Source organism: Lagopus muta, chromosome Z, assembly GCF_023343835.1.
Source record: "Lagopus muta isolate bLagMut1 chromosome Z, bLagMut1 primary, whole genome shotgun sequence".
In the NCBI taxonomy this organism is placed as follows: domain Eukaryota; kingdom Metazoa; phylum Chordata; class Aves; order Galliformes; family Phasianidae; genus Lagopus; species Lagopus muta.
Genome location: NC_064472.1, coordinates 2,891,660 through 2,915,017, shown reverse-complemented (window position 1 = coordinate 2,915,017; position 23,358 = coordinate 2,891,660). Strand labels below are relative to the sequence as shown.

The following is a 23,358-nucleotide window of genomic DNA, read 5'->3' as shown; positions in this document are numbered from 1 at the left end:
CATCCACAGCTGCATCAGTGCTCAGAGCCCATCTAGCCTGACCTTGGCTGTCTGCAGGGATGGGGCACCACCACCATAGGGCAGCCTACGTCAGTTCTTGAGTGCCTTCCCAAATGAGTGCCTAATGACCACCTTGGCACATGGAAGTATTACCCCTTCTCTAAGGCAGACAGGATCAGGCCGATCACCTCACGTCTGACCCCGGAACACTCAAACACCCTTTTTCCCCTAAAGGCCAATCCTTTAGCAAGGGTCCTGCTGAGCAGTGAGCTCCTTCTCCCAGCAGGAAAGACGCAGCACTGAATTACCCATGACTTGGGAGGGATTCTGTGGTTTCATCCATTCCTCCAGGTGGAACTAGAAGCAGTGCTCCTTCCCTTCCTCCCAATGCACAAGAGCTGCATTTTGGCTCTGCTTGGCACAATTGCTCCTTGTGGGAAAGTGCCTGCATTTGAGCTCAAGCAGCCCTCTCCACATGCTGATTAAAAATACATTTCAAAAACAAGTTTATTTACATTTTAATAACATCTGCAATTACAATTACTCTTCCTCTTCTGAGGAGCAGCTCAGCTGCATGCAGATCACTGAGTTAATCGGAAATTTCAGAGAAGAGGGGAATCGTGGTCTATGGAGTGTGGACACCCACTGGGTGAGTTAGTGGAAATAAAAGAAAACCCATTGGCCACATTGAGCCATTCTGCTTTCCAAAACTCTCCTTTCAAGCACATTTAATTCTTGTGACCTAAGGTCAAACAGAAGTGACCACTTCAGGAGAACAACACAAAGTTCTGAGACTTTCCTTAATTAAACTTCTAGTTGGAGCATAATTAGCCCAGTAAGAATTTCTGTTTTCTTTTATTCACTTAAAGGTGCCTATGCTCTTGCACAACTCTTTCGTGCAACTATCTATACATTAATACATACAGATGAGTAAATAAATAGATAGGTAGATAGATAGATAAATATAGCTCTGATGTACAAAAAGGATTGTTAAATTTTAGATTGCTTTCCAACTAAACATGATTTATACGAGCTTCACTTCAAACCTGGCTTTTCATGTTTTAAGAGTGACTGGAAAAAAATGCAAGTTGGAAAAAGAGATAGCTCTGGAAATAGCAGTGTGATGGGCAGAGCTCCCCCACCTCCCAGCAGAGAGAAATCTGCTCAGAGCCAGAGCCTGGGATTTCTGATGCCTCATGCAGCTAATGATGTACACAGAAAAGACTGCAGAGAGAAAGTGCCAGAAGAGGAGCTAATTGAATGGCACTGCTCTGCTCGTGCATCGCTCAGACAAAGAGGGATTCTTTCTATTCAGGCCCCAAACACTGAACCCATGGCGCTCACCTGGCATGACTTCAGTCACCAGAGACCCCTCTGCAGGGAGCTCCCGCACAATCTCGTTGTCATCCTCATTTATATCTAGCCAGCGACCACAGTTGAATGAGTATTTGTCTTTTGTCAGCGTTTTCAGCAGAGTTACCTTCATTAAACCAAAACACCACATGAGTTCAGAGCTTAGAGACAGAAAGCAACCGGCTCCCGGCAGGTTTGTGTCTGAGAAGCAGGGGCAGGTCGCAGAAAAGAAATAACAGGCATAAATAAGAAAACCATCTTCCAGAGCTGTGCCTTGCAGTGTGTGCCCTCCAAAATGAGAGCAGGCTGTCACAGCCTTTTGTCACCTTTTTGTTGCTCTTTTCCCCAGTTGCTCTGCCATCTTGTGACGATTTTATGGGTACTGTGGGTGGGAGTAATTGCTCATCATGCGCCACATCATGACCAGTGCAAATACAGGTGATGTGCGTCTTCAGCTGGGGACAGCAGGATGCAAAGCAGGCAGGGTATGCTGGATAATGCACGTCCTTTTAAATCCTTTAATGCATGTTGTTCATCATCAGGGGGAGTTAATTTTGTAGAGAGGAATCTTCTAGCTTTTGAGTAGGCTGTGATGGCCATTTGCCACTGCCAGACTGGGTTCTAAAATTTACCCTATCCAAACTAGAGGGCAAAAATAATAAATAAGTGCTTTGTAAAATACATTTTTTTTCTGGCTTCTTTGCAGCATTATAATCCTGTTTCTGCAGCATTGACAAATCCAGGACCTTGGCTCTAAGCTTCAGCCATGAGGTCGAGTCACAGTTTGGAAATACCAACTTAGTATTGAGTTGAGAATAAAAAGAAACCAAATCAGAGCAAAACACGACAGACAAGAGAAAAAAAATAAAGAAAGAAAGAAACCCAATTCTAATATTAGGAATTATTAGGGGGAAAAAAAGCAAACAACAAAGCAGAAGATATTGTTATACCACTGTACAAATTCACAGAGCAAACCTTGGACAGTGCTTGCATTTCCGGTCCCCTCAACCCAGAACCAGTAGACAGCACAACGAGGAAGCACCCAGAAAACAGGAACAGGGATTGACAAGATCTGGAGTAGCTTCCAAATGAATAATGAGCAAATAAGGTAGGAATCTGCTTAAAGATTGAGGAGCAGGTAAAGAGAGGAAATGATGAAGGTCTCTAAAACCACAGGTGGAATAGAAAAGGCAGAGGGATCCACTGTTCCTTCTCTTTGCTACAAGAGATAGCAGTCATCAGACAATGCTGGTAGGGCAAAGTTGAAGGCAAGCAGAAGGACATAATGAATTTGTGAAGCTCTTGGTGAAATCTGTTGTGGTTGTTAAAAGCTTTGGTGTTCAAAGGGAGAAAGAAATGTTTGAACAAATAAATGGAAGAGAAATCTATTAAACTCTTTGCATTTAGTAGATCTGCTCAGGAAGGAAGCATTCCACTGGGAATAGTCAAAAGATGGGGGGGGAATACTAGGTGAAAGGAGCATAAATGCTTGTTCTTACTTTCTGTAATCATGCATTTACGTGACATAGGAGCTGGGTGGACTTTTGATCTGATCAGTATGTTTTTTCTTGTTGTAGAAAGTGAATGGCTGCACAAAGGCGGAGTAATCTCAGCATGAAATGTGTGAGGACCAGAAAAGAGCTTTGTTCAGTGTTCAGCTGGAAGTTCCATGGTGTAAAAATAGATGCAAGAGCAGTGGGATTTATGTGCAGCCAGCTCAGTGCTGAAAGTGTCAGACTTGCTGTCCACAGGAGGCTGACTTTGGCATCATCATCAGGTTTGCTTAGACAGCTTGGCCCAAAATGAGTCTTAAACAAGCTACTAGATCCTTTTTGCCTCACCACACACTATTTCTGTGTAGAAAAAACACAGAAATGTAGGTCCATGGAAGGCCTGAGCACTCCTGCTCATCACTAAATGGTATTGGCCCAAAATATAATCAGTACTTTTCCTTGACAAAGACCCCACCCAGACACCTTCTCCCACTATATGGAAGACACAGCAGTACTTGATGCTCTCAACACTGTTGCTGTGGCTGTCTGTATATGCTTTCACAGCTCCTTGGCTATGCAAGAGAGTAGAATCTGTCAAAGCACATTAGAGCCACGGAAGAAAAATCCCTAAGTGGTAAATTGTGATTTATCATCACAGATATTTATGGCTGCAAAGCAAAGTGTTTATTTTCTTAAGTGCAGAAAAAGACTTCCAAGTGTTAGAGAAGGAGTAGTGGTAAAGCTTAGAGATGAATTTGCTGCCCTTGCAGACTTATATGAGGGCTGACGGCACAGTAACCGCTGCCGGTGGAGCAAAGGAAACGTGATGGAAGGTCAAACAGATCAAAGCTGGGCTGAACTACTGAGTGGGATGGAAGGGACAAGGAATTTCCTCCAAAAATATGCAATGAATCCATCTCTCCGTGCATACTCTCTCTCAGGGTATAGTGCACCTCCTTCAATTCAATTTCATGCAGGATTTCCACCTTTACCCCTCAGCCAGCACAGTCTGTAATTGGAGGCACCTTTGTGCACTGCACATAGAATCACAGAATCACAGAATGGCTTGGGTTGAAAAGGACCTCAAGGATCATGAATCTCCGACACATGCAGCGCCACCATCCTCCACATTTCATAGCAGCCCAGGCTGCCCAGGGCCCCATCCAACCTGGCCTTGAACACCTCCAGGGATGGACGGGGCATCCACAGCCTCTCTGGGCAGCTGTTCCAGCACCTCACCACTCTCATAGTAAAGACCTTCCCTCTGACATCCAATCTTCCCTCCTTCAACTTCATACCATTTCCCCTTGTCCTGACATTATCTACCATTGTAAAGAGACTGTCTACCCTTGTAAAGAGCTGAAACTCATTAAACTCAATGATCAGCTGAGGAACACAGTGGCCCAGCACTGACAGCACACATCTCTCTGACCAATTCGTGTTTTCAGCTGTGCCTTTCCTTACTGTCTTCTCACCTTATCAAGGTGCCAGCCAGCAAAAGGATTTCTTTTCTCATGCCATATCCGAAGCTTGTAAAATATGCCCAGATCAGGGAGCTCAATCTACAGAGCATAAAAACAAAACAAACCAAAAAAATGAGTATTATCCATTTCTGTAAGTAAACAAAGCATTCACATAGAGGACACCACTGAGCATCTCTTAAAAACCAAATCAGAGAGGAGTCAAGAACTAAACTAAAATACTAATGCTATTTAAAAGAAATGAAACCCACTGCACAAAAGTAGCTTGTGGAGTCTTTTCTGGAGAAGAGAACATGCAGATTGAATTCAGACAGTCTTGATCATGAAAGCTCTTTGAGACACTCCAAGTAGAGCTAAAGCCTGCTTTGAGCATCAACTCTTTTTCAGACTTCTTCCTCTAGTAGGCAGTTATGGCTGCTGATGCTTTGGCTACAGTCATGAATTGAAATCCTTTTTTTCTCAACTTTTCTCTGACCAGACCCCACTTAACCTTTGGAAATACATCTGTTTCTAAGAGAAGGGGAAAAGAAGAGATAAGAAAAAAAGGCAGCTACTCCCAGCCTTTAAACTCAGTATATGCTCAGCCCCAAACATTCGTGGAGGGTCATGTCAAGGAAGCTGAAGTCAAGATCACCAAATAGCACTATTGATACTCCTGTAAAAAGCTGATGTCCATTTAAATGACACAATCTAAATGGACAGAATAGTGCAAAGTAACTGGGACTGCAGGTAACAACTATTTGCTTCACTTTATCACATTGTGACTTTGAAGCCATCACCACCTGAGCATCCTGGAATAACAACTGAGGTCCTGTTTGGAGAAGACAGGCCACATTCACCACTGAGGAAATCATCTTCATCACTAGCAAACTGAATGAATTCACCTCCATTTCAGAAAAACCACAGAGGTATGGACTGTATGCTGCTGATTTTCTGTATAAGACTGAAGCCAATACCATGGAAAACCTTCCTCAGCCAGATTTATCACTAGCCCGTGAACCATACCATGAATTTGTCGGTTTGTCCAGCTTCAAAGTTGTCTGAATTGTTATCCAACTTCATTTCGTCTGACTTCCCTTTGTCACCATAAATCTGGAAAAAGATGGTGGCATCTGTCCCTGCGTTCTTAATGTCACTTGTCCAGATCCACAGAGACCAGGGATTTTCTAAAAATAAAAAAGAAACCAAACACAAATGGAATCACAAAAGAATCAATTATTTTAGCTAAAAATGCAATTTTAAAGGCATTCTGTTTAAAAACATAATTCTTCCTCTTCCCTCATTTGTAGAGATAACTGGATGAAGGAAAATCAGCTCCTATGTAACAGCTGGAAATGAGATTGCCTGGAATTATAATTCTATTTTTCAACTTCAAATAAAATGGGAAAACACATAAATGACCAATTTGCAGTTGAGTCATCTTCTATATCATACATTGCTAATAGGGTAGATGAAGGACATGGTCCACCTGTGCAGCTTTTGTATACTTCTCCAGCACCTAGAACTGCAACACCATTATCCTCAGCAACTTCACATTCCTTTCCGTGTCAGAGGATGGTGATACGTATGAGAAGGTAACATTATTTTCTTAAGAGCTCCTCATCTGCACTCATATATTGGTAATCTTCACATCTGCTGGCCTTGCTGCATCTACAGAAGAAGGAACGAATTTCCTTCCCAACTCAGACATCAGCTGAATTATTAAAAAATCCTAATGAAAGAATTGCTAACCCTTTTGGTATGCCTCAGACCACATGAGCACAGATTGACCTTCAGAGCCCGGAATGGAATATAAAAGTATGATGACATGCATACAAATTAAATTTTTACTGATCCACTCAGCATTTGGTTGTGAAAAAGGAGGTGACTGCCACCTCCCAGAAAAAGGAGGGGGAAGATCAAACTTTCCTTATAAAAAATTCTCACCCACGTTTGAATAACATTCACAAAGAGTCTCCTGCGAAAATCACCAGCAAGCTTTATCTGAGCAAAAATAAGGCAGAGGCAAGTTAGTGAGTACCACATGATAGAGCAGCCTGGTCTCCTGGGGAAGAAACAAGGGCAGTAGAGACAGCAGGGACTTCTCTGTCTGCTGGGTTTGGCCCTCTTGACCTCTTGCTGCGGGGATGCAGAAGCAGTGTATGCAGGGGTGGGGGAGGGGGTTCGCACCAGGATTAACTGCTGATAGAGCTCCCGCCTGCTGGAGAGCAATGTGCAGATGTTGCTCTGGGACTGACTTCACCATGGATACCCAACGCAAGGATGAACCCAGCATTGATCAGCTTACAGAAAGGGACAGTCCTGCACACACGGGGAGAGAGGCGAGATGACAGAATGGGTCTTGTCTGACTCCAAGTCCTACCCTCCTGTAATCTGGCAGCTAAAGGTCACTGATTTCTCAGGGCTAATGCTCTCTGTCTATCTCCTGCGCTGCAGCAGCAGGGGAATTAGTCTGTCAATAACAATCAGAGCTGATAATAGAAGGTTAAAGGTTGCAGATGCCTCAGTTAAATGGACCGAGTGGCAGGCGTGATGTGGTTGTAACACTGACTAACATTTAGATAAAGCTTATTTAAATGAACTGCTGTTTAGGCAGGAGCCCACCCTGAAGCACACGGACTCAATCATCTTAATTAAAATGTTTTGCTTGCAAACAGGTGAGCCAGCAGCAACCCAGCTTTGGTGCAAAACCACTCATCATGGCTGAGTGCTGGAGCAATGTATGGATAAAGGAGCAGTGCCTGTTGCAGGGCTGCTCCTCTGCACAAACACGTGTGCCTCCCTCTAGAGAAAAGGCTTGAAACACAGTGTACGCGTGCCATGAGAGGAGCATTTGGCAGCTGGACAGGACTGAGAGCTGTTTCTTTTCTTCAATGTCCAAAAGTGGAAATGTTGAAGTTAACAGGAAGCATGAACAAGAACGCCTGCATGATTACCAGCTTGGGTTTTCTTCCTGTTTTCCCTCAGGTTTCTCTTTTTAGTATATTTAGGTTTTGTTTCCATCTGGAACGAGTAGATTTTTCCTCTACAGCAGTGTAAATGTAGCCTTATTTGCAAAGGTGAGTTGGTGGTTGCAGCACCTGAAGCTCAATAACTCTAGGAAGGCTGATGGGTCCAATTCCTCCCTATAGGAAAATGAGTGCACTTCTTCAAAATATTTTAAATATCTTTTAAGCTGCTTTATTTCATTTCTATTTCTTTTCTTAAAACTTCCCAAAGCAGAATGTTCAAAGCAGATAACTCTGTGATTCTATGAAAATAATGCTCAATTCACTTCAGCATCCACCTGACCATGGACCTATCCGTGTTGCACTGGGTATATCCCATGCTGGGTGTTGTCAGATGGGGGTAGGTGGTGTATCAGGAATCTATGGGGCACTTGGACCTACTTTTGAGTCTTCTCTGGCGCAGGGAGACCATTTCATAGAGCTCCCTCTCTATGAGACCATCTCCTTCATCTTCATCCAGCCATTTCCCACATGGGAAGGTTTGTTCAATACCAGTGAATGGGCAGTAAACCACCACCTGGAAAAGAGGAGAATCTGAATATTCCATCACTGGCAGACCACAAGACCATGATATTGACAGCCTAAGGAACTTATGCAAAAACAGACCTGAAATTCTTAGTCCTGCTCTCAAAGGCAGGTTTTGTGGACCAGCACGGACAATTCCAGCAATTTGCAGCATATCTAAGACCTTTCCATCTTGTTTTCCCTCTTTTCCAAAGTACACCAAAGTGAGTCATCCAAAAAGAGGCAAAACAGCACCAGGAAAGGGAATAGGAGCACTAACAGGCAGTGTAGCTGCAGTTGTGTCAGTCTGCAGCACAGACCCTCCACCACGCTGGTCCATGGTAGAATTTTTGCAATAAAATACAAGATGCAAAAAGCCTTCACATGCATCCTAGGCTGGTTTTGTTTTCCAGGAAAACTTAAACCTCCTCACAGCTTCTGTGCAAGCCGCTGCCACCCTGCTTTCCCTGCCATTAGCTCCTGCTGGTGGTGTACACAATGCACATGCCATAACTCTCCACTACCTCCCAGTAATTGAGGTAGTCAACCATTTTCTGTGTGGGCTCCAAAGCAGCATTGAAATCGTCAGGGAATTTTGGATATAGATGACAGCTTTGAAATGTTCAGCACAGTTCAAGACCACGTTTCAGGCTGGCCCCTTGGGCAAACCTCTGAAGGTGCTTTTGGTGCTGAGCAAAAAATAATCTCTGTCTATATTTTTTTTTTGACTGCAAAGAGACAATCAACCCAATTAGTAGTTGATTGATTTATACATCTAATGCGCCTTGGAGGCAATCAGCTACTACCATGCATTATGTATAATATTGACTTGCTAAACTGGGGATATCGTCATCCAAATAAAGGCAGCCTTTTTTATCGTTGGGGTCAGGTTATGAATAGGAAACAGTCTGAGCTGCCTGCAAATGTCTTAGTCTCACCTTCTCACAATACCAGCCAGAGCTGACGCCACAATTATCATGCCCAATGGTGACCCTGCTGAGAGGACTGAGAAGAGACGCTATCTCCACGTTGAACAGATCTGTCCTGGCGCGCTCAAATTCACCTCCTTCCAGGAAAATTGTCCCGCTGTTCTTTAAGCCTTTGGAGCCATGCAGGATTACGTGGATCTTGGAGTTTGTGCCAGCGCCTCTGATATCTCCCGTCACTACAGCAACATTGTACACAATACCTGGAGGAATTAGGAATTTGGTCAGGAAGAAAAAAAAAGGAGAGGAAAAAAAAGACCAAGTTGAGACTTTTTGTTGGATTTACATTGGGCTCTACCGCCTTCCCACTGGTCTTTTTAACTTTCAACTCGCTTCACTTGTTTTTATTCCACACATACTCCCAAGAAATGCGCAGCTACCTTCAGACAGTCTGAGAAGCAGGTTTGTGCTGACAAACTCCCTGTCATACAGCCCAGTGGAAAAAAAATATATGTTTTTTTAATCACCATATGGTGACAATTGGGTGAAGAAAAAAATGAATTGACAATCATATCGCTTCATTTTGAGAAGTCCCAAATATCCAATATGTCAGGGAGTGCTTGAAGAGTGGAAAGATGCTGTTTCCTCATACAAACCTTACTTCTCAGAAGGCTCTTTGACAAGCATATTATAGACATTTGTCATGCTGTCGAATAAGGAGACACCTCTGTATCTGCTTTACTGTTTTAGGAACCAAGTATAAGACAGCTGGGATTCAAGCTATGTCCTTCCTTTTCTTACATCACCCAGAAATGTCAACGGGGCCTTTGGACTAAGTGAAAACATCAGAGCTCACTCTTTACAGAACAACCTTCCCTCTCTTTGAAGTTTACATTAAAGATTGTATTTGCATGTCTTTTGCAGTGCATATGGAATATGTTCAACTGAACTCATGAGAGCACATTTAGAAATGGTAAGAGATAGATGGAAGCTTTTAGTAAACGAATTGCAGTTTTGGTCAGAAGATGGCATTCACCTCTCCTCCTGTTCTTACCAGCCTGAGTCCTGCTGATGGGATTCTACACCAACACTTGTCCTTGTGTTGTAAAAGAATGCATAGCTTCCTAGCCCATAAATATGCATCACTGTGAGGCAACACAGTGGCTGTGGGAATAGCTGTCTCCTTTCTGAATGTTGGTGAAAGACTTGCAGAAGCACTGAATCTTTCATCCTCTGCCCATCATTCTCTCATCCAGGGGCATCGCGTGACAGATCAGCGTGTAGGTCCTGCATGGATTCACCAGGTATTTGTGCAGGTGGGACATGGGATGACAGTTCAGGCACAGAACTGTCTGCCACCAACAGCTGGCCCTCTGCAGGAGCTCTGGCACTTGTTCTTGTAGGGAAAATGTGACTGGAAGCAACAAGACCTTTGTGTCTTTGCATTTCCCACCATGGATACAACATGACTTTACCTGTGGCTTCAGTACCCCCAACAAGAATGTCCCTCTGGATTTTGCCATCATCTTCATCTAAAGCAAACCAGCGTCCAACTGGGAACTGGTACACACATTTATTGCCAATGTCTTCAATGATCACCTGGGAGAAAGAAACAGCATGTTGCAAAATGCACGTGGAAGAGACAAAGGTGTTAGACAAGGAGGGGACGGAAGAAGAGAAGCTGAATGCTCACACTCTCACCTGATATTCAATATATTCAACTCTCAGGCAGTTCCTTCTCCATTCCCTAATTAGCACTGACAGGATTTCAGACAATCAGTGAGGGAAAACCAGGCTTTTTTCTTCTCTTTTTTCCTCCATTGAACTCAATCTGCATCTCTCGCAGCTTACGAGAGCAGATGTCTCTGCTAGCAGGACCAGCTGGCTGGCCTGTCTTCCTTTCCTCCAGAGCCCTTTGCTGGCTACTCTTCTCCATCAGCTGAATAGCAGCTCTTTGTTCTGCATTGGAACAGGCTGTCTTCGTTCTTTCTGTTTTAGAGCCTTGTTATGAAATAATACCAAGGAATTTTAGGACAAATCAAGACCGTTGGATCAGCTTGTGTGACCCAGCAATACTTTCTTATCCCATTCAGTTACTACAGTATGGAAACACTTGCAGATACAGCCTTGAAACCCTGCGGTAGGAATAGTTTCTATTTTGGAAGAATTTGGCTCTGTGCTCTATTCAGGAGACATTTTGCTGAAACAAGTCAGGGAACAACCTTCACTTTTAATGTTAAATTAAGCCAGTGTTATCCACCTGGAGGTTCTCGCACCTCCTGCAGCAACTTTTTCTTAGCACCATTCCTGAAGTTTGCCATAAGAGTTACTGATGTATTCTGAATGTGCAGTAAAGAGGACTGAAGATTTTTGTCCAGAAAACAAGAAAACCAAAAAACATATTGGAAATCAGGAAAAATTTACTCTCTGAAGGAGTGATGATGCAGTGGCACAGGCTGCTCAGGGAAGCGGGGAAATCCCCATCCCTGCAAGTGTTCTGGTACAATGAGATGTGGCACTTGGCGACATGGTCAGTGGGCATGGTGAGTTAGTCTTGGGAATGTTGGAACCCTTTTCTAACCTCAGTGATTCCGTGATTCTGTGAAAATCTATTTGCTTGCGTGGCTTACATCTTTGGAAGTGAAAATTCACCATTAGGGATAGGAAGTCCTTGTTTTTTTTTCCCTTCACAGCAAGAAGGGAGAATCTGGATTCTGTCCTTCCCGATAGACTTTTCCAAACAGAGCCTCCCATCCTGCCATTCATCCCACACTGTACTACAGCCTGCAGAATTACAGATTCTCCTTGTCCCTCGGACATAAGCTGGACATCACTGCCAGCCAGGGTTGGGATTATCATTATGAGAGAGCAGTGCTGTGCTAAAACATTTGAGGTTCAAGAGAAGCATCAGTGCTCAGCTCACCCTCTACCAGCTCATCCGTTTTGGGTTCCTGTTAATGTATTTTTTCCTATATTTAGAAAACCACTACTAAATATATGCTTCATTGAAAGCACAAGAAAAAATGAGAAGAACTTCCAGTGCTGCTTAGCGAGTTCATTCAGCGCTGTGAATGACACTGGGCCATGGTTTAGCTCATTCCTCCAGACTTCCCTCTGAACTTATAAGGTCAACTGCTTCTTACTTAATTGCAAAAATCTCAGCAGTTCTGAAGCAGAACACAGAGCTAAGGAGTTGGCTGCAACCAGTTCCTGCTATGGGCTTTGGGGGTTAATCTACCTAACCAGCATCAACAAGCATGCCAAGCACACCACATCTGTGCTGTGAGAAGGCTTCTTTTCTCTCTTCTTCCCCCCTTTCCCCACCCACCTATTACAAGGAGCACAGATTCTGTGTTTCTGGTAGACAACCAACACAATAACTTTTAGTGCAGTGTGTCATGATGGAGAAAATGCATGTGCTAATATTTGCAGTGTTGTTACATCAATTGTTATCTAGTTATTATCCAGGTTTTATCTAGGTCAGATCTTCAGTGGATTACAGCTAGCTATGTTAAACTACGCCATTGAGGGGGGGAAGGAGGGGAAAAGAGAGATTAGAGGAAAGTCATTGATTTCTCCTTCTTGTGTATTCATTTACTGAAAGCTGCCATACCTTCAAGTCTCAGAGCAGGATATTAGAAAATAGAAGAAACAAGGAGAGGAAGAAAGGAATCTTTGTGGCAGGCGTGTATTTCTTGCTGTGCCAAGAAGAATCACTCGAATTTGCCCAAACGACAAGTCTCTGCAAATTTCCAGTGTGAACTGACTCAATATATATTTCTTAGGCTCTGGTGTCTTCGTGGCACTGCTGAGAGGGTGAGAAGTGAGACATTTTGATCCCACAGCAGGCTTGCATTAAAGATCAGAGAAGTAACCCACCTTTGCAAGAAACCAGCCAGCAGATCCACCCTTGTTATTGTGACCTATATTAATTTTTCTTAACCTGCCCAAATTCGGAGCATCGAGCGTGAACTTGTCTTCTGCTCCCTTTTCAAAGTTGTCTTTGTCGTTGTCCAGTTTCCTCACCCCTGAAAAGATTAAAAATAATAAAAACTGTTAACTGAAGGAGTACATAGGAATGCCACAGCTGACTGAATCAAATGCTCTCCAGGCACCAGCTCCCTGCAGCCAGGATGCAAAGCAAAGGCAGAGAGCTTTATATTTCAATAAAAAGGCTCTATGTATTGAGCACACAAAAGACCAGGATTTTCACCCTAATGTCACAGTTATTTAGAGCATCCAGAGTTTTTGGAAATATATTTCTAGATGGCCTTTATATCTTCTTTTCCTAACCACCAAAATCTGTTTAAAACAGGTTTGGCCACTAGCTGCAGATTTATAGGACGTGAGATTTTTTGCTGCATCACGCAGGAAGGATTTATTTTCTTATTAGCACCTGACATGGGATATTGGCTTTTCCAGATCTCATAGGAGCTTTCCTGTACGAAAAATATTAAAGCACTGACCAAAATTGCAGCCAGCACTGTTCCCATGCTGTCGTGTGAGGGTTGGGTCTGCCTGGGGGCAACCTGCTGAATTTGTGCATCCCACTCACCTGGGGAGGGGATGAATCACTTCTAGGGGGTGTTGCCCTTCTGTGCAGGTTTTACACAGTGCCTGGACAACTGTCTGAGATTTACACACCCACTTTCAGATGTCTCTGGTGAGATCAGATGGATCTCCTTGCAACTGTCTGGAGAGTTAATCAGAAGTGAGCCCTCCCCACTAGGTTTCATAATCTGCTCAAGGACACTTGGCAGGCATCACATCATTACTTCTTGACTTTGACAGGATATGTGATGTACAGAAGAGAGAGAATGTTTGTTAGCTGTCTCCAGGAGTTTCCACCTGTTCTTCTCCATAGTGTGAGACAGAATTTGGTCTGGGCACTTCTCTTACTACCATTCAATTAAAAAGACTGAAAAAACTAAATTTGATTTTCTGGGCCACTGTTGTAATGCCATCTACATTGAAAACATACAAACAAACAAAAAACTACCATCAATAACTTAAAACCAGCTAATACAAACCTTGGTTAAATTATATTTATAAATGTCTGTACAAGTTCAGACACAACCTGTTCCACATGAAAAGGGCAATATCATCCTCCCAGGGCCAGAGGAAAGACACAGACCCAAGAGGCTGTGAAATCTCCTTCCTGGAGATCTTCAAAAGTCACCTGGGGAAGTAACCCTGATCCCCATCTCTGGGTGAGAACAGATGGACTCAGATGGACCCAGTATGCAGCCCAATCCATGCCTACTCCCGTGACACTGAGCATTGCATGCAGTATCAATAGCACGTTGACTGACGCAGGGTCCCTCAGCAGTCTGGTGCTCATCACACTGGTTTATACTGGTGGTGTGTTTTCCCAAGGTTTGGGTGGCTTTTTTTTTCAGTGATAGGAACCACAGCCGTGTTCACAGCCCAGCCACAACAGCTTTCAGGAGCTGTGGATGTAAGGAACTGCAGCACTCACAAGGCCATGTGCTGTGCTTTGCACTCAGCCAAATCATTCTGCATTTGCCAGATTGCTGCTGTGCGTTGTGCAGATCGCAGGCCTGCAGAGCAGGAAGAGGTATTTTAGGAAATGATTTGCATTTGAATACCTGTGTCTCCTTTCTCTCCGAAGATATTAATGAAGACATCTGCATCTGTTCCACTGCCGCTGACTTCGCCCGTGAAAACTCGGACCACGTATTTGTTGACTGCAAGGAGAGAGGCAGAAATCCAGACAAATTAATAACAAAATAGCCAAAAATCATGAGAGTACAAATAAAACAAACAAACAAACAAACAAAAAAAGATCAGGCTGTGCTGCACTATTTTGAAAGTGCATTTGAATCTCTGCTCCTGGATTCTGAGCACTTAGTCTCAAAACATTTTCCTCTTCTCCTCAAGAGAAATAAAATCCATAGGTAGATACCCTGTCTATGACAATGCTCATGGACATAGGTGCAGAACTCTAATATTTTGTGTATCCATTGCCCAGGGCAGGAGGCAGAGATCACTCAATTCCTGAACCCCAAACCAAAAGTTGAAATGGGTGAGATGAAAGTGCAAGGAAGGAACTCATTCTGATGTTGGTACACAGCCATTGGACGACCCCAGGCCTACAAACCAGCCTCACTTTTTCAAAACATTGATGAGTTATAGAGCCAGCCATCTGCTCAAGCTCAGAGCTGAACCCTTTATGGTTAAATGAATGCACTCTGAAAAGGGTAAAAATTGAGCTGACATTACAAATAGAACAATAATGATAAAAGTGCAGTAAGTACTAAATAACAAGAAGGAGGACAAAACTGCCCCAGACAAGGGAAGCCTCAATGCCTCAATATTCTTCTTTAACTCTTTTGCCTCAGTTCACAGAGTTCTAACAACCTGCTAGAAATATGCCAACACCAAAGGGGTTAATCTGCGTTAACTGAGAATTGAGATGTAATTTACAGCTCCCATTTGGCCACTAAATGACTCCCACAAAGAGTCACCCATTGTACATTGGGATCTTCAATCACAGACAGCAATTTTCAAGAAGATTTGGTCCGCACTTTATACTATGTAATTTTATCTTACTGATTAATTTTCCATTGCTTTCCAGACAGAAGAGCCCTATGGGATAAAGGGAGCAATAGAAGGGCAAGCACAGTGGCTGATGCTAAGACAACTTGTAGGATTAGTCTTTAAGCCTCTTAAGAAGAGACCAAAAGGATATTGAAACACATGCAGAGCATCAAGGGGGACAGGTAGAGAGCAAGACAACAAAGATCAATCAGTAACAATGCCCAAAGACGTGGTACAAAGGGCACTTTGTGCAGTTTCTGTAAAAGTACAGAAGATCTTCAAGCAAAAGCGTGATGAAGTCCTTGGTCACATCCAAGCCTTGAAAAGCCTTCCAACATTGCTGTATTTCAAATCTGAGATACACAATGTCATCATATAATGTATGTTCCCAGCTCCAAAACTGCACTCACACCAGCCCCCATCCCTGCCCCTCGCAGCTCCATGTTCAGGACTAGTTTTAGCTCCTTCATCAGCAGAACACAAGCAGGATTGCACTGAGCCATACTGAATTTTTGCCACCACTCTCTCCATCTCTCAGCAATTCAAGCCTCAGCTAAAGCAGAGAAGAGCACTTCATCCTGCTCGGGAGTCCTTCTGTGCTTCGTACATCAGAACATCTTGCAGAATTGCACTGAGAAGGTACAAATTTAAATGGAAAGCGACGCTGTATCTCACAGAGACAGAAAGCATTCAGTGGCTGGCAGCATGCAGAAAAAGGCTCTCATTGCAGCTCTGGCTGAAGTCAAGCACCCTTCATTTCAAGCATAGGTGGATTTCTCTCCCTACTCTGCAAGCCCTTCATCATGAGTTATTTCAAACAGTAATATCATCTTTTCAAAAATACCCTCTTGGCTTTTTTTAATCTCAATACATAGCTCTGAGTTCATCTGCAGAACTGAGATCAAGATGTTGCCTGGATATTTTTGTTGTTTTTTTCTGAATGCTTCTCCTAGCACTGGGAACATGCGAAATGCTGGTGTACAGCTGCTGAAGCTGATTCCATTTAGCAGTGCATGCTCGCTGCAGCACAGCACAAAGAAGATTTCCTGGAACAAAATTAGTAGCTTTAGAGATACGAACTGCAAGATGCCAAGTGGAAAATAGCAAAAATTTAGAAGCAAGACCAGCAGATATATTCTGCTGCCTCTTCCCATTGCAACACAGAATTGTGATGTCCTGTATGGTTACAGCACATTCCTTATCTCTATGGGGTCCCTGCTCAGTTAAGGACAGTCCTGCTCCCCTGACACCTCCCAGCCAACACGCAGACACACACAGAGCATTTGGAAGTGTTTCCAGGCTGCCATCTCTGGGAAGCAGTGGGGTGGTACTGATATGACTTCACTACATTAATTTAGCAGAGGTGTGATAGTCAAGCAGCTTGTCTGTTACTAATCAACTCAGACACAGCTTTCAGCAGTTAAGGGGGAGATGAATGCTGCACTGTGGGCTGGATCTGGGCTCTTTCCAGTTGGAGCTGTGGGGTTTAATTTTTGTGAAGGAGAGTGGAGCAGTGTTGTACTCCTAGCAGTGCTCCTATGGGAGGAAGGGCATGGGGCTGCACCCCTCCTGGTGTACCCAGGCTGGTCCCACTGCCCCCTACATCCCAAGGATGCAGACTGCACCCAGCATCTTCTTATCCAGCCCCACCACTTCCAAGTGCTGTCACTCATTCTCTCCCCTACCTGTGACCACGGAAAGTGGGGGCTGGAATTGGATGGTCTTTAAGGTCCCTTCCGATACAAGCCATTCTATGAGGCATCCCAGCCAAATCCTTCCAACTGAAAACTGCAGCTGACTATTCAGCCATGGGGTATTCAGCTGTTAATGTTGTTTATTTAGCAATAGAGTATCATAGTCACAGAAAGCACCATAGGATGCAGTTGCCTAAGGAAATCTTGTGGCTAAAATGACCAGGGGCACTAGGCAGGGCATTGATGCATAAGCTGATGAATTTGTAGCAGCAGAAGAATCAGATTTAGGCAGAGAAACAAACCAGACTGTGCTTCATTATCTGGAGTTATCACCTCCTGCAGGGCCCAGGGAACTCTCTGCTATATGTCCCTGCCTCCCTTCCTTGTGCATGACCCATCATGGAGCAGGTGAGCATCCAACAACCAAGAAATGCTACAGCTCTCAGACATAAGACACACAGGGTCAAAAGCAGCAAACTAAGTTATGGGCAGTGATGGATTTTTCTCATAAGGCAACTTCTAGCAATTATCTTTCTGTTTTCACAGCACTCCCCAGGGTGGCAATGTTTAAGATCCAGCCTGTGCTGCTGAGCAGTGAGCACGCAGATTTCAAAGGAAACAGGTAGGGCAGAGGCAACTCTACTGTCCCTGGATTGCTTCTACTAAAGAAATGTATTACTGGATTGCATGAAAAGCAAAAAGAATTGCTGCTGGAGGGCACGCAGTTTCAACTGGAGCCTGCCACAATCTTTTTGCACGAGCTCAGGAAAGAGGTTGAACATCCCATATGCCTCAGTTCTTTGCTGTCAGCTCAAGTCAGTTGCTCCAGCCCAGACTAACGGTCTGACAAAACCACTTTTTGATGGAAAGCACTGACTTGTCAAAGTGGGAACTACTTCATACCACTGCTGACAATGTGTTCCTCGGTGACAGCTGGTCAGAGCAACCTTGAAAGGTCAGATTATGCTTAGGTGCTCAGCCTGTGGCCTCCCAGCCTGCTTCGTTCAGAGCAAGAATTTGGTTTTCTTTCTCTTCTGATGTGGGAGAGAGCCCACCTGCACCAAGCCAACACCACCTCTTCTTGGACTACCTTTGAAAAGAGATGCCTTTTTGCATTACATATCCCACCGTGCTGTCTTCATATGAACACTGCAGACAAGAATACATGCCTTTACCTCCCTACAACATAAATAAGGGCCCAAGAAATAATGGCAGAGAACAAAGCATGATGAGAACCTAAAGCCACCCCTGAGAAATAGGGTGCAGAGATGCTCACCAGTCATTACCTGTCCCACATCATGGACCACTGTTACAGAAAGTGACCTGCACACAGGTAAGGATGATTTTTTCCCCAGTCCAGCAATTCAGTGGTGGTGAGCAGCTCCTTCAAATGAGGGCTCAAACTGGAAATTCAGACTGTGCGCAGATTTGAAGTGCATACTTTTTTGGCATTTGCATTGCTTTTGGTCATCAGCACCCAAACAGCCCACGGTGTCAGCAGGAAGGAATGCTGAAGAGCCTTTGAATAGTGCTGGGTGCACATCAATAGAGGCAGCAGGATTCTGAGAGGTTGGTGTGACCCTGGGTCAGCATTTTGATAGTCTCAGAAGAGCTCTCTAAAGCCACACTCTTTAGAAGCAGAGATTATTGCTGCTACCGGAGGAGGAATAACACAAGGGAAAGGAAATGAGCATTTGCTCTGCTGAATATTCCATTATCCCCAGTCGCTGCCCGGTGCACCTCCTGTAAGGAACACAGTGCTTCTTCTCCCTATCCAGCCCACAGATTACAAAGTTCAGCCCCATTTTGTGTGGCTCTAATATGAAATCAAAGCACGTATCAGAACAGTTAATCATTAGGATTCAGCCCAGCTCATCCTCCTGCAAAGCCTCTGAGAAGCAATCTACCACATGCAGGAGCCTTTGCTTGTAGGATATGCTAAACTGATGTTCCTACTGTGGCTTCAAAGTGATGATGGCCTTTTGAAGTGAGCTTTAAATGACCTCACTCCAGAGACAATAGCAGTTTAGTTGCAGTCATGGCGCTCAGCAAAGGGCAGCTCACCTTGTGACAGCAGCATGTAGGACTTTACTCATCTAATTCACAAAGATTTCCCATTATTTTTCATTAGCACAGCCCCAGTGTGAGAGCCCATTAAAAAAAACCCACAGACATTTCACAAAAGAGGCATCTACTTCCAGACTTCCCCAGACCTGCTCTATTCAGATTTATGGAAATCACTGAAAAAAAAACATTTGTTTTAAATGTTTTTGTTCGGAATGAAGAGTAAAATAGTTTTACAGGATTGTTCAAAATCTTATTATCCTCATTGTACTTCAGCCTTGTTTGGTATAACTTATATTTTTAAATATGGTGATTCTGTTTCACAATGTTTACATAATTACGGTACATAGACACAGCCCGTGAAAATTATGCCCATCTTCACAGCTGTGCTGCACTGCTTTGTGTTGGCTACATATATATCTACATACAAGCCACACATAGTGATTTCTCACTCTTTTCCAAGCTTTTTTTCCCTTGAAATATGAGATCTTTATGTAAACTACAAATCTCTATTTGCTTCCTATGTCCAAGCTCCTTGCACCTTGTCTTCCCGGTGGTTTATAAGTTACCAGTGTTTCTTTTCATTTCCAACATTTTGATTTCTCATTATCCTTGTCCAATTTCAGAGGTAAAACAACATGCAAAATATACATTACAGGGAAAGAGGTCACAGCTGATTTGTTCTAGGTGTGGTGACTTAAGGGTATGAAAAGGGTGAAGTCTGCAGGGAGAATAAAATTCACATTAGACTAAATGGTTTCCTTTGGGGATTGTAGGGGGAAACAGATAACATGATCTCCCAGAGATATCAATTGGGAACTAAAATGTATGATTTCCTCTACAAAGGTCGTTTATTGAATATCTCAGCGTGCAGCAAAGTTTGATCCTTAGTACAGTGCATGTGTTCCATTACTCAAAAGTAAACAATTCATATTTATTTCATAAATACATTGAGCTGCATTTCCCTGTTCTGATTGCACAGTTCCAGTTCTCAGTGCAAATAAAGATGAGTTTTGATGAGCTGGTAACACTTATTAATATTTCACTTCCCCTTTCCCCACTCTGAGAAATAATCCTTTGGCTTTCCTGATTATGCATGTTTCCAAAATCTGACAGCTCATTTTGAACCCTGACCAAGAGATAATAATAGGAGGAGGACCATTCTCACTCTCTAGGCATGGTGCTTTATGAAATAAGGATCCATGGGATACCACCTACTGCAGTCTTCCATCCCAAACCTTGCTTCTTATCAGAACTTCTGGCTAGAGTACATCACTGAGAAATATTGGCTACAGCTTTAGTCCAGCCTGATCCAGTCCAGCCCTCAGGCACGTGTGTATCCCATCAGGAAGGATTTAGCTACTGACTCAAAATCAAACGTGCATCAATATCCATTGCCCAAGTGTTTCCTCAACTGCATCAGGCCCTCATGAGTATTCAGAACAGTATTAGATACGAAGGTTGGGAGGTTGGAGTTTAATGATCCTTGAGGATCCTTCCGACCCAAGCAATTCTATGATTCTATGGTTCTATGATTCCATGACAGTCAGCATTAAAACTCTGGACAATGAACCCTGGATTCTTAAGATAAGCCTCCTTTGCAGAAGGCAAAATAAAACAGCTTACATTACCCAAATATATGAGTCTAGGTCCTCATGGATCTAATAGCCTTGGAGAAAATATCTAGGTCATGTTAGCTCTACGTGTGTTCACAGAAGTGTTCTTGAAAGCACACCAGGCAGAGAAGTCCAGCACAGGCTGCTGCTTTGTGTGCACACTTTCTTATTTTTATTTTAAGGAAACTGCTCTTTGCTTCTCTCTGCCCATGGTGTTCTCCACTGACACACCACGAATACAGCCACCCTTGGGTAATCTCACTGACTCTGCCACAGATGAGTACAGAGCAGGGAGTCAAAGAAAATCATGAAAGACTAGTAGATGAGGGCTGGCCTGCAAGTCAATCGGCTGAACTTCCCTCATTTGTAAGTGTAATAAGCATCTTCTCATTCTGTAAAACTGAGACTACTCTCAGCACGCACAACATGAGCATGTTCCATCACTAACATGCCATTACCGGACTTAATTCCCAGCTGATCGATGTGGCCTTCAATGTGCCACTATCCCCTAGGTTGTATCCGTGAAGGGTGTCATCTCTGAGGCACCATAAAGCAACCATAAATCAGAGCAGAATCGCCAGCCTTGTGGTTCAAAGATGGTTCTTGCCACAGCGAGGAGAAAAACTCATGTCTGCCGGCATAAGACCACGTGGACTTAACCCAGACACATCTAGTCTGGGCTTGTGATCCATTTTTTCACACAATAACAATTATGGAAGATTGTTGACAAATGCTTGATACTTTTAAGAATGGGAAAATCAAATGCAGTGAAACTTTGTTGGAAGTTCCCATCTCAAGGTGTGGGTGTGCAATGTATTTTGACTCTCCTCAGAGGAGGTGCTGCACAGCACCTTGTTTGCAAACACATTCATTAGAACGAGGCAAAATAAGGTTAAACTTCAGCCAGAAAAGGATGCTATCGCTATCTAACAGAGCAAGGAACATTACAGAGTGATGTCACATACGTGGCTCTATCCTGTTGTGAATATACAACATCGGAATAGTTTGGCATGAACTAACATCTCATGCATGTCTACATCCCATCATGGCCAATCTTATACTATTTTAGAGTTCTGGTGGCCAAACAGCCAGCTGGAAGTCAGTCCTTCACTCTGAACCTCATCTACAACAGCCATATTGGTTAGACTTGACCAAAATTTGTAAGATCAGCACAAATCGCAATGGCACAGAAATCTGGATTCATTTTCAGGTATTTGTTATCTTCTGTATGGCTTTAAGGACCAAGTGAGTAGAAGTTCCCTTTCATTGCATTTGCTTTTGCACTTCATTGGGTCAGCAGTTCTTACTATGCAGCTACAAGCCATGATTTATGCCCTCCTCCCCCACCAATTGAGCAGGACATTAGACACCCTCAGAGTGATCCAGAAACCACAACATTCAGATAAAAAACATCACCTGTAATCAGTTTTCTGCCAATCCCTTGCATTAAGACTCAGCCACAGCCATACAAACCTGAAGTTTGAAACCTGAGGTTTCATAAAGCCAAGTGAAGCAGCATGAGGCTGAACAATAGCCCTTCCTTGTAATTAATACCTGCAATGTAAATTAATCCAGGCTGCCAGTAGCAGCTGCTGGGTAAATAAGAATCTGTGACACCATCACTGTCAAGGGACCGTGGGTATACGATGCCACGGATGTGAATACAGGAAACAGAGGGCCATTCAGGAAGGAGCACTTAAAATGTAACGTGTTCTCCTTCAGAAATGCATGGCATTCAATGGGGAACTTGACAGGAGTCATTTTATCCAGTTCAACAAATACAGTCACTCAGCTGTCTGTAATCACCCAGTCTTTCTCCTTCCACTGTAACTCTCTTTGGATTTCGAAAAGAACTCCATGTTACTTTTTTGTCCATTTTTTTTTTTCAATTTTATGTTGACAATCTAGGGGGAACATTTTTATTTTTTGGCTTTTTAATAATTCATATTATTATTTAAATTAACCTCTTCAATATTGACAGCACTACAGGGATTCTCTGGTTGGCCTCTACTCCTCAACAAGGCTGAGCCTCCTGGTGACTTGCAGGGTTTGGTCCAAGCACCAGCAGTCCAATTCAGACATGAACTCTCCATAGAACAAAACAGAAACTCAATAGAATATGTCACAACAGTTTTCTCCAGTCTGCATCCCACACAAATCGAATAAAATTTACACATCGCAGCAGTGACCTCTGGCTCAAGGAAGGAAGGTAAATCCTTGTAACAAAGACATGAAAGCTCTCCAGGAGAAGATCAAAAGCTGAAGATGTTGTAGGAGAGAGGGGACACAGAGAAAACTTGTTTGGTTACCACCAAAATATTCCAGACTGAAGAAATAAGGGAAATAGGAGTGAAGAGACGTGGCCAGAAAGTTAAAGAGCACAGCAGTGAATGCTGCTAATAAGAACACAGGCTTAAGAGGGAGCAATCAGTCTTACTCTACAAGAACATAAAATCACCAAACCACATAATTGTTCATTTGCCTAGTAGCCTAGAAAATATGAATACTCAAAGAAAAAATCCAACTGTTAAATTCATTAGAAAGAAAAAAATAAATAAATAAAATAAAATTTAGGGCAAATCACTTGTACGTATGGAGAAAATCACATCACAGTCTCATTTCAGAGACTTTTCTGGACTCAGAAAGAGCCAAATGAAT

At 43.3% G+C, this 23,358-nt stretch overlaps 1 protein-coding gene across 1 annotated transcript in view; it reads right to left on the bottom strand.

Annotated features, from left to right (window-relative positions):
• LOXHD1 (lipoxygenase homology PLAT domains 1) overlaps positions 1-23,358 on the bottom strand; it is a 124,101-nt gene that overhangs the window by 77,155 nt on the left and 23,588 nt on the right. The window contains exons 5-12 of the mRNA XM_048931717.1: positions 14,375-14,473; positions 12,645-12,793; positions 10,241-10,364; positions 8,778-9,028; positions 7,717-7,852; positions 5,333-5,493; positions 4,322-4,408; positions 1,345-1,480 (exon numbers count right to left, since the gene is read on the bottom strand). Coding sequence (XP_048787674.1) covers positions 1,345-1,480; positions 4,322-4,408; positions 5,333-5,493; positions 7,717-7,852; positions 8,778-9,028; positions 10,241-10,364; positions 12,645-12,793; positions 14,375-14,473 — 1,143 coding nt within the window. The remainder of the gene's footprint in view (positions 1-1,344; positions 1,481-4,321; positions 4,409-5,332; positions 5,494-7,716; positions 7,853-8,777; positions 9,029-10,240; positions 10,365-12,644; positions 12,794-14,374; positions 14,474-23,358) is intronic.